Source organism: Oncorhynchus mykiss, chromosome 10 (assembly GCF_057628025.1).
Source record: "Oncorhynchus mykiss isolate SJ-2025 chromosome 10, ASM5762802v1, whole genome shotgun sequence".
Classification (NCBI taxonomy): Eukaryota; Metazoa; Chordata; class Actinopteri; order Salmoniformes; family Salmonidae; genus Oncorhynchus; species Oncorhynchus mykiss.
The window spans coordinates 88,038,412-88,050,911 of NC_143031.1; the positions used below are offsets into that span (position 1 = coordinate 88,038,412).

Below are 12,500 nucleotides of genomic sequence, written 5' to 3' on the forward strand. Positions count from 1 at the left end.
ATAGGGAATAGGGCTCTGGTCTATAGTAGTTCACTATATAGGGAATAGGGCTCTGGTCTAAAGTAGTGCACTATATAGGGAATAGGGCTCTGGTCTATAGTAGTACCACTATATAGGGAATAGGGTGCTATTAGGTAGTGCACTATATAGGGAATAGGGTTCTGGTCTAAAGTAGTGCACTATATAGGGAATAGGGCTCTGGTCTATAGTAGTACCACTATATAGGGAATAGGGTGCTATTAGGTAGTGCACTATATAGGGAATAGGGTTCTGGTCTATAGTAGTACCACTATATAGGGAATAGGGTTCTGGTCTATAGTAGTACCACTATATAGGGAATAGGGCTCTGGTCTATAGTAGTACGCTATATAGGGAATAGGGTTCTGGTCTAAAGTAGTGCACTATATAGGGAATAGGGCTCTGGTCTATAGTAGTACCACTATATAGGGAATAGGGCTCTGGTCTATAGTAGTACCACTATATAGGGAATAGGGTGCTATTAGGTAGTGCACTATATAGGGAATAGGGCTCTGGTCTAAAGTAGTGCACTATATAGGGAATAGGGCTCTGGTCTATAGTAGTACCACTATATAGGGAATAGGGCTCTGGTCTATAGTAGTACGCTATATAGGGAATAGGGTTCTGGTCTAAAGTAGTGCACTATATAGGGAATAGGGCTCTGGTCTATAGTAGTACCACTATATAGGGAATAGGGCTCTGGTCTATAGTAGTACCACTATATAGGGAATAGGGTGCTATTAGGTAGTGCACTATATAGGGAATAGGGCTCTGGTCTAAAGTAGTGCACTATATAGGGAATAGGGCTCTGGTCTAAAGTAGTGCCACTATATAGGGAATAGGGCTCTGGTCTATAGTAGTACCACTATATAGGGAATAGGGCTCTGGTCTAAAGTAGTGCACTATATAGGGAATAGGGCTCTGGTCTATAGTAGTACCACTATATAGGGAATAGGGCTCTGGTCTATAGTAGTACCACTATATAGGGAATAGGGTCTATAGTAGTACCACTATATAGGGAATAGGGCTCTGGTCTATAGTAGTACCACTATATAGGGAATAGGGTTCTGGTCTAAAGTAGTGCCACTATATAGGGAATAGGGCTCTGGTCTATAGTAGTACCACTATATAGGGAATAGGACTCTGGTCTATACTAGTGCCACTACATAGGGAATAGGGCTCTGGTCTATAGTAGGACCACTATATAGGGAATAGGGTTCTGGTCTATAGTAGTACCACTATATAGGGAATAGGGCTCTGGTCTAAAGTAGTGCACTAAAGAGGGAATAGGGCTCTGGTCTATAGTAGTACCACTATATAGGGAATAGGGTTCTGGTCTATAGTAGTACCACTATATAGGGAATAGGGCTCTGGTCTAAAGTAGTGCCACTATATAGGGAATAGGGCTCTGGTCTATAGTAGTACCACTATATAGGGAATAGGGCTCTGGTCTAAAGTAGTACCACTATATAGGGAATAGGGCTCTGGTCTATAGTAGTACCACTATATAGGGAATAGGGCTCTGGTCTATAGTAGTACCACTATATAGGGAATAGGGCTCTGGTCTAAACTAGTGCACTATATAGGGAATAGGGCTCTGGTCTAAAGTAGTGCACTATATAGGGAATAGGGCTCTGGTCTATAGTAGTACCACTATATAGGGAATAGGGCTCTGGTCTATAGTAGTACCACTATATAGGGAATAGGGCTCTGGTCTAAACTAGTGCACTATATAGGGAATAGGGCTCTGGTCTAAAGTAGTACCACTATATAGGGAATAGGGCTCTGGTCTATAGTAGTACCACTATATAGGGAATAGGGCTCTGGTCTATAGTAGTACCACTATATAGGGAATAGGGCTCTGGTCTAAACTAGTGCACTATATAGGGAATAGGGCTCTGGTCTAAAGTAGTGCACTATATAGGGAATAGGGCTCTGGTCTAAAGTAGTGCACTATATAGGGAATAGGGCTCTGGTCTATAGTAGTACCACTATATAGGGAATAGGGTCTAAAGTAGTACCACTATATAGGGAATAGGGTCTAAAGTAGTACCACTATATAGGGAATAGGGTACCATCTGAATCCGTTTGATAAACAGTTCTGTCGGACTCGGAGGGTGAACAGTAAACAACAACAGATCCAATCAGATTGTATTAGTCACACGCTTTGTAAACAACAGGTGTAGACTAACAGTGAAATACTGACTGACAGCAGTACCTCTACGTTTTCAGTGTAAATCTCCACCTTCTCCTTTACAGTACGAAGGAGACTCAGTAATGTTGTCGTGTGTGTGTGTGTGTGTGTGTGTGTGTGTGTGTGTGTGTGTGTTCAGGACATAGTCCTTTCCCTGCCTGTGGTCCCCGTCGTTCCCTGGGAGTCGGACGTCGACAACAATGTGCTGTACCTGTAGCTGCTTTCATCAGGTCATTCATAGAACAATATAAAACATTTTAGACCGGTTGTCTGGGATGTGTTCGTTAGTCCACACCGTAGCAAAGCAACAAAACATTCTCAGATTAAGTCTAGTTCAGAATCTCCACTGTTCATCAAACCAGGAGTTGATTTAACCTTAAATAGCGTTACCTCAAAAGGGTTAAATTAAATAAGTGCTGATAAAGATGAGTTGAGATTGTGTTCAGTAGAGGAGAGAGGGAACGAGGAGGAATAGAGAGAGAGAGGGAACAAGGAGGAAGAGAGAGAGGGAACGAGGAGGAGGAGGAGGAGGAGAGAGAGGGAACGAGGAGGAAGAGAGAGAGGGAACAAGGAGGAAGAGAGAGAGGGAACGAGGAGGAGGAGGAGGAGGAGGAGGAGGAGAGAGAGGGAACGAGGAGGAAGAGAGAGAGGGAACGAGGAGGAAGAGAGAGAGGGAACGAGGAGGAGGAGAGAGAGGGAACGAGGAGGAGGAGGAGGAGAGAGAGGGAACGAGGAGGAAGAGAGAGAGGGAATGAGGAGGAAGAGAGAGAGGGAACGAGGAGGAGGAGAGAGAGAGGGAACGGGGAGGAAGAGAGAGAGAGGGAACGAGTAGGAGGAGAAGAGAGAGAGAGGGAACGAGGAGGAGAAGAGAGAGGGAACGAGGAGGAAGAGAGAGAGGGAACGAGGAGGAGGAGGAAGAGGGAACGAGGAGGTAGAGAGAGAGAGAGGGAAGGAGGAAGAGAGAGAGGGGAAAGGAGAGAGAGAGAGAGGGGTAAAGGGGGAGGGGTGGATATGCAACTGGTTTAAACCGCTTATTTTACTGACCAATCAAATCACAAGCTCCAAATATAGTCCTTCTCAATTGGCCAGTCCGTTATCTACCACTGTCTCACATTGGCTGTCATCTCTTCATGCCCTTATCCCAATGTCCAATCACCTTGCAGATCCACTTCCTATATTCTTCCCAGTGTCCAATCACCTTGACGATCCAGTTCCTGTATCCCTCTCATTGTCCAATCACCTTGTGTATCCAGGGTGTGAAGGCGGAGACTTTAGTGTAGACGCCAGGTGAGTGTTGCATGCGACAGGAGTGACCCCACGATGTCACACCGTACACTACCCACCCTCCTCCCGGACGCTCACACACCAACGGGCCGCCGCTGTCTCCACGGCAACTGTCCACGCGGCGCTCCGATTGGCCGTCTGTCCCGGCGCAGAGCATGCGGCTAGTGAAGGCTCCGTGGTAACGCTGTTGGCAGTGACGACGGGGGAGGAGGGAGAGAGGAGCCTGTTGGAGGGTCTTAGAGTAGGACCGACCTGGAGGACAGAGAGAGACGATTACCATTACACTGGGCCTTTAGTCTGTTTAATCAGAGAGACGATTACCATTACACTGGGCCTTTAGTCTGTTTAATCAGAGAGACGATTACCATTACACTGGGCCTTTAGTCTGTTTAATCAGACGATTACCATTACACTGGGCCTTTAGTCTGTTTAATTAGAGAGACTATTACCATTACACTGGGCCTTTAGTCTGTTTAATCAGAGAGACGATTACCATTACACTGGGCCTTTAGTCTGTTTAATTAGAGAGACGATTACCATTACACTGGGCCTTTAGTCTGTTTAATTAGAGAGACGATTACCATTACACTGGGCCTTTAGTCTGTTTAATTAGAGAGACGATTACCATTACACTGGGCCTTTAGTCTGTTTAATCAGAGAGACGATTACCATTACACTGGGCCTTTAGTCTGTTTAATCAGAGAGACGATTACCATTACACTGGGCCTTTAGTCTGTTTAATCAGACGATTACCATTACACTGGGCCTTTAGTCTGTTTAATTAGAGAGACGATTACCATTACACTGGGCCTTTAGTCTGTTTAATTAGAGAGACGATTACCATTACACTGGGCCTTTAGTCTGTTTAATCAGAGAGACGATTACCATTACACTGGGCCTTTAGTCTGTTTAATTAGAGAGACGATTACCATTACACTGGGCCTTTAGTCTGTTTAATCAGAGAGACGATTACCATTACACTGGGCCTTTAGTCTGTTTAATCAGACGATTACCATTACACTGGGCCTTTAGTCTGTTTAATCAGAGAGACGATTACCATTACACTGGGCCTTTAGTCTGTTTAATCAGAGAGACGATTACCATTACACTGGGCCTTTAGTCTGTTTAATCAGAGAGACGATTACCATTACACTGGGCCTTTAGTCTGTTTAATCAGAGAGACGATTACCATTACACTGGGCCTTTAGTCTGTTTAATCAGACGATTACCATTACACTGGGCCTTTAGTCTGTTTAATCAGAGAGACGATTACCATTACACTGGGCCTTTAGTCTGTTTAATCAGACGATTACCATTACACTGGGCCTTTAGTCTGTTTAATCAGAGAGACGATTACCATTACACTGGGCCTTTAGTCTGTTTAATTAGAGAGACGATTACCATTACACTGGGCCTTTAGTCTGTTTAATTAGAGAGACGATTACCATTACACTGGGCCTTTAGTCTGTTTAATCAGAGAGACGATTACCATTACACTGGGCCTTTAGTCTGTTAAATCAGAGAGACGATTACCATTACACTGGGCCTTTAGTCTGTTTAATCAGAGAGACGATTACCATTACACTGGGCCTTTAGTCTGTTTAATTAGAGAGACGATTACCATTACACTGGGCCTTTAGTCTGTTTAATTAGAGAGACGATTACCATTACACTGGGCCTTTAGTCTGTTTAATCAGACGATTACCATTACACTGGGCCTTTAGTCTGTTTAATTAGAGAGACGATTACCATTACACTGGGCCTTTAGTCTGTTTAATTAGAGAGACGATTACCATTACACTGGGCCTTTAGTCTGTTTAATCAGACGATTACCATTACACTGGGCCTTTAGTCTGTTTAATTAGAGAGACGATTACCATTACACTGGGCCTTTAGTCTGTTTAATCAGAGAGACGATTACCATTACACTGGGCCTTTAGTCTGTTTAATCAGAGAGACGATTACCATTACACTGGGCCTTTAGTCTGTTTAATCAGACGATTACCATTACACTGGGCCTTTAGTCTGTTTAATCAGAGAGACGATTACCATTACACTGGGCCTTTAGTCTGATTAATCAGAGAGACGATTACCATTACACTGGGCCTTTAGTCTGTTTAATCAGAGAGACGATTACCATTACACTGGGCCTTTAGTCTGTTAAATCAGAGAGACGATTACCATTACACTGGGCCTTTAGTCTGTTTAATCAGAGAGACGATTACCATTACACTGGGCCTTTAGTCTGTTTAATTAGAGAGACGATTACCATTACACTGGGCCTTTAGTCTGTTTAATTAGAGAGACGATTACCATTACACTGGGCCTTTAGTCTGTTTAATCAGAGAGACGATTACCATTACACTGGGCCTTTAGTCTGTTTAATCAGAGAGACGATTACCATTACACTGGGCCTTTAGTCTGTTTAATCAGAGAGACGATTACCATTACACTGGGCCTTTAGTCTGTTTAATCAGACGATTACCATTACACTGGGCCTTTAGTCTGTTTAATTAGAGAGACGATTACCATTACACTGGGCCTTTAGTCTGTTTAATCAGACGATTACCATTACACTGGGCCTTTAGTCTGTTTAATTAGAGAGACTATTACCATTACACTGGGCCTTTAGTCTGTTTAATCAGAGAGACGATTACCATTACACTGGGCCTTTAGTCTGTTTAATCAGAGAGACGATTACCATTACACTGGGCCTTTAGTCTGTTTAATCAGAGAGACGATTACCATTACACTGGGCCTTTAGTCTGTTTAATCAGACGATTACCATTACACTGGGCCTTTAGTCTGTTTAATTAGAGAGACGATTACCATTACACTGGGCCTTTAGTCTGTTAAATCAGAGAGACGATTACCATTACACTGGGCCTTTAGTCTGTTTAATCAGAGAGACGATTACCATTACACTGGGCCTTTAGTCTGTTTAATCAGACGATTACCATTACACTGGGCCTTTAGTCTGTTTAATCAGACGATTACCATTACACTGGGCCTTTAGTCTGTTTAATCAGACGATTACCATTACACTGGGCCTTTAGTCTGTTTAATCAGACGATTACCATTACACTGGGCCTTTAGTCTGTTTAATCAGACGATTACCATTACACTGGGCCTTTAGTCTGTTTAATCAGAGAGACGATTACCATTACACTGGGCCTTTAGTCTGTTTAATCAGAGAGACGATTACCATTACACTGGGCCTTTAGTCTGTTTAATCAGAGAGACGATTACCATTACACTGGGCCTTTAGTCTGTTTAATCAGAGAGACGATTACCATTACACTGGGCCTTTAGTCTGTTTAATCAGAGAGACGATTACCATTACACTGGGCTTTTAGTCTGTTTAATCAGAGAGACGATTACCATTACACTGGGCCTTTAGTCTGTTTAATCAGACGATTACCATTACACTGGGCCTTTAGTCTGTTTAATTAGAGAGACGATTACCATTACACTGGGCATTTAGTCTGTTTAATCAGAGAGACGATTACCATTACACTTGGCCTTTAGTCTGTTTAATCAGAGAGACGATTACCATTACACTGGGCCTTTAGTCTGTTTAATCAGACGATTACCATTACACTGGGCCTTTAGTCTGTTTAATCAGAGAGACGATTACCATTACACTGGGCCTTTAGTCTGTTTAATCAGAGAGACGATTACCATTACACTGGGCCTTTAGTCTGTTTAATCAGACGATTACCATTACACTGGGCCTTTAGTCTGTTTAATCAGACGATTACCATTACACTGGGCCTTTAGTCTGTTTAATCAGACGATTACCATTACACTGGGCCTTTAGTCTGTTTAATCAGAGAGACGATTACCATTACACTGGGCCTTTAGTCTGTTTAATCAGAGAGACGATTACCATTACACTGGGCCTTTAGTCTGTTTAATCAGAGAGACGATTACCATTACACTGGGCTTTTAGTCTGTTTAATCAGAGAGACGATTACCATTACACTGGGCCTTTAGTCTGTTTAATCAGAGAGACGATTACCATTACACTGGGCTTTTAGTCTGTTTAATCAGAGAGACGATTACCATTACACTGGGCCTTTAGTCTGTTTAATTAGAGAGACGATTACCATTACACTGGGCCTTTAGTCTGTTTAATCAGAGAGACGATTACCATTACACTGGGCCTTTAGTCTGTTTAATCAGACGATTACCATTACACTGGGCCTTTAGTCTGTTTAATTAGAGAGACGATTACCATTACACTGGGCCTTTAGTCTGTTTAATTAGAGAGACGATTACCATTACACTGGGCCTTTAGTCTGTTTAATCAGAGAGACGATTACCATTACACTGGGCCTTTAGTCTGTTTAATCAGAGAGACGATTACCATTACACTGGGCCTTTAGTCTGTTTAATCAGAGAGACGATTACCATTACACTGGGCCTTTAGTCTGTTTAATTAGAGAGACGATTACCATTACACTGGGCCTTTAGTCTGTTTAATCAGAGAGACGATTACCATTACACTGGGCCTTTAGTCTGTTTAATCAGAGAGACGATTACCATTACACTGGGCCTTTAGTCTGTTTAATCAGACGATTACCATTACACTGGGCCTTTAGTCTGTTTAATCAGACGATTACCATTACACTGGGCCTTTAGTCTGTTTAATTAGACAATTCACATTCAACTGGTCCTTTAATCACCAACACACTCACTAACACAACCCTCGTCTTCCACACTAAATCACCCACTAACACCCCCCTGGTCTTCCACAGTAACACCCCCCTGGTCTTCCACACTAAATCACCCACTAACACCCCCCTCATCTTCCACATTAAATCCCCCACTAACACCCCCCTCATCTTCCACACTAAATCACCCACTAACACCCCCCTCGTCTTCCACACGAAATTACCCACGAACACCCCCCTGGTCTTCCAAACTAACACCCCCCTGGTCTTCCACACTAAATCACCCACTAACACCCCCCTCATCTTCCACACTAAATCACCCACTAACACCCCCCTCATCTTCCACACTAAATCACCCACTAACACCCCCCTCGTCTTCCACACTAAATCACCCCCCTCGTCTTCCACACTAAATCACCCACGAACACCCCCCTCGTCTTCCACACTAACACCCCCCTGGTCTTCCACACTAAATCACCCCCCTCGTCTTCCACACTAAATCACCCACTAACACCCCCCTTATCTTCCACACTAAATCACCCACTAACACCCCCCTCATCTTCCACACTAAATCACCCACTAACATCCCCCTCATCTTCCACACTAAATCACCCACTAACACCCCCCTCGTCTTCCACACTAAATCACCCCCCCTCGTCTTCCACACTAAATCACCCACAAACACCCCCCTCGTCTTCCACACTAACACCCCCCTGGTCTTCCACACTAAATCACCCCCCTCGTCTTCCACACTAAATCACCCACCATCACCCCCCTGGTCTTCCACACTAACACCCCCCTGGTCTTCCACATTAAATCACCCACTAACATCCCCCTGGTCTTCCACACTAACACCCCCCTCATCTTCCACACTAAATCACCCCCCTTGTTTTCCACACTAAATCACCCACTAACACCCCCCTCATCTTCCACACTAAATCACCCACTAACATCCCCCTGGTCTTCCACACTAAATCACCCACTAACACCCCCCTCATCTTCCACACTAAGTCACCCACTAACGCCACCCTCATCTTCCACAATAAATCACCCACTAACACCCCCCTCATCATCCACACTAAATCACCCACGAACATCCCCCTCGTCTTCCCCACTAACACCCCCCTGGTCTTCCACACTAACACCCCCCTGGTCTTCCACATTAAATCACCCACTAACATCCCCCTGGTCTTCCACACTAACACCCCTCTCATCTTCCACACTAAATCACCCACTAACACCCCCCTCATCTTCCACACTAAATCACCCCCCTGGTCTTCCACACTAAATCACCCACTAACACCCCCCTCATCTTCCACACTAAATCACCCACTAACATCCCCCTGGTCTTCCACACTAAATCACCCACTAACCCCCCCCCCCCTCATCTTCCCCACTAAATCACCCATTAACACCCCCCTCATCGTCCACACTAAATCACCCCCTGGTCTTCCACACTAAATCACCCACTAACACCACCCTGGTCTTCCACACTAAATCACCCACTAACACCACCCTGGTCTTCCACACTAAATCACCCACTAACACCCCCCTGGTCTTCCACCCCCATCTCACCTGTGCCTCCCTCCCATCTCACCTGTGCCTCCCTCCCATCTCACCTGTGTCCCCCCTCCCACAATCTCACCTGTGCCTCCCTCCCATCTCACCTGTGTCCCCCCTCCCATCTCACCTGTGCCTCCCTCCCATCTCACCTGTGTCCCCCCTCCCATCTCACCTGTGTCTCCCTCCCATCTCACCTGTGCCTCCCTCCCATCTCACCTGTGTCCCCCTCCCATCTCACCTGTGCCTCCCTCCCATCTCACCTGTGTCCCCCTCCCATCTCACCTGTGTCCCCCCTCCCATCTCACCTGTGCCTCCCTCCCATCTCACCTGTGTCCCCCCTCCCATCTCACCTGTGTCCCCCCTCCCATCTCACCTGTGTCCCCCTCCCATCTCACCTGTGCCTCCCTCCCATCTCACCTGTGTCCCCCTCCCATCTCACCTGTGCCACCCCTCCCCCCATCTCACCTGTGCCTCCCTCCCATCTCACCTGTGCCTCCCTCCCATCTCACCTGTGCCTCCCTCCCATCTCACCTGTGCCACCCCTCCCCCCATCTCACCTGTGCCTCCCTCCCATCTCACCTGTGCCTCCCTCCCATCTCACCTGTGCCTCCCTCCCATCTCAACTGTGCCTCCCTCCCATCTCACCTGTGCCACCCCTCCCCCCATCTCACCTGTGCCTCCCTCCCATCTCACCTGTGCCTCCCTCCCATCTCACCTGTGCCCCCCTCCTCCCATCTCACCTGTGCCTCCCTCCCATCTCACCTGTGCATCCCTCCCATCTCACCTGTGCCTCCCTCCCATCTCACCTGTGTCCCCCCTCCCATCTCACCTGTGTCCCCCCTCCCATCTCACCTGTGCCATCCTCCCATCTCACCTGTGTCCCCCTCCCATCTCACCTGTGCCTCCCTCCCATCTCACCTGTGTCCCCCCTCCCATCTCACCTGTGTCCCCCTCCCATCTCACCTGTGCCTCCCTCCCATCTCACCTGTGCCACCCCTCCCTCCCATCTCACCTGTGCCTCCCTCCCATCTCACCTGTGTCCCCCTCCCATCTCACCTGTGTCCCCCTCCCATCTCACCTGTGCCTCCCTCCCATCTCACCTGTGTCCCCCTCCCATCTCACCTGTGCCTCCCTCCCATCTCACCTGTGTCCCCCTCCCATCTCACCTGTGCCTCCCTCCCATCTCACCTGTGTCCCCCCTCCCATCTCACCTGTGTCCCCCTCCCATCTCACCTGTGCCTCCCTCCCATCTCACCTGTGTCCCCCCTCCCTCCCATCTCACCTGTGTCCCCCCTCCCATCTCACCTGTGCCTCCCTCCCATCTCACCTGTGTCCCCCCTCCTCCCATCTCACCTGTGTCCCCCCTCCCTCCCATCTCACCTGTGCCTCCCTCCCATCTCACCTGTGTCCCCCTCCCATCTCACCTGTGTCCCCCTCCCATCTCACCTGTGTCCCCCTCCCATCTCACCTGTGTCCCCCCAGCCTGTGATGTGACAGTTGGAAGCCTGTTTCAGGACTCTCTCCTTACGTAGCGGCAGACAGGCGGGCAGGACGTGCCGACTGAACGCCACACATCGACCGCGGCCCTTCCCCGCCACTCCCGGCGATAGACGCACCAAGGCCAGGTCGTAGTCGTTGCTGTGGAAACGGTAGCTAGGGTGCAGTATGATCTGATCGACGGCGTACTCCTCCTCAAACTCCTCGGGAACCAGAGAATGGTAATCCCCTACCCTCACCTTGTACTGTTTAGTACTGTTACCATCCCTGGAGGAGAGAGAGGAGAGTTAACTAGAGAATGGTAATCCCCAACCCTCACCTAGTAGTGTTTAGTACTGTTACCATCCCTGGAGGAGAGAGAGGAGAGTTAACCAGAGAATGGTAATCCCCTACCCTCACCTTGTAGTGTTACCATCCCTGGAGGAGAGAGAGGAGAGTTAACCAGAGAATGGTAATCCCCAACCCTCACCTAGTAGTGTTACCATCCCTGGAGGAGAGAGAGGAGAGTTAACCAGAGAATGGTAATCCCCTACCCTCACCTTGTAGTGTTACCATCCCTGGAGGAGAGAGAGGAGAGTTAACCAGAGAATGGTAATCCCCAACCCTCACCTTGTACTGTTACCATCCCTGGGGGAGAGAGAGGAGAGTTAACCAGAGAATGGTAATCCCCAACCCTCACCTAGTAGTGTTACCATCCCTGGAGGAGAGAGAGGAGAGTTAACCAGAGAATGGTAATCCCCAACCCTCACCTAGTACTGTTACCATCCCTGGAGGAGAGAGAGGAGAGTTAACCAGAGAATGGTAATCCCCTACCCTCACATAGTACTGTTTAGTACTGTTACCATCCCTGGAGGAGAGAGAGGATAGTTTTAGAGTTTGATAGATCTGTAAAGTACAGAGTTTTAGAGTTTGATAGATCTGTAAGGTACAGAGTTTTAGAGTTTGATAGATCTGTAAAGTACAGAGTTTTAGAGTTTGATAGATCTGTAAAGTACAGAGTTTTAGAGTTTGATAGATCTGTAAAGTACAGAGTTTTAGAGTTTGATAGATCTGTAAAGTATAGAGATTTAGTTTGGGGTGGCAGGTTAAGGGGTTAATTAAGAGCGTTGGGCCAGTTTGAATCCCCGAGACGACTAGGTGAAACATCTGTCGACGTGCTCTTGAGCAATGCACTTACCCCTATTTGCAATGCACTATCTGTCTAGATGTACCTGGAGACAGTAACTCCCACTATTCTCTGTTTCCTGTCTCTCTATCTGTCTAGATGT

General features: G+C 47.0%; 1 protein-coding gene across 1 annotated transcript in view; it reads right to left on the reverse strand.

Moving 5' to 3' along the window:
- The window catches only part of prss12 (serine protease 12), a 73,560-nt gene that overhangs the window by 810 nt on the left and 60,250 nt on the right, over positions 1-12,500 (reverse strand). The window contains exons 12-13 of the mRNA XM_090188431.1: positions 11,204-11,499; positions 1-3,748 (exon numbers count right to left, since the gene is read on the reverse strand). The exon at positions 1-3,748 is cut by the window's left edge and continues 810 nt beyond it. Of these exons, the coding sequence (XP_090044557.1) occupies positions 3,438-3,748; positions 11,204-11,499 (607 nt within the window). The 3' untranslated portion in view covers positions 1-3,437. The remainder of the gene's footprint in view (positions 3,749-11,203; positions 11,500-12,500) is intronic.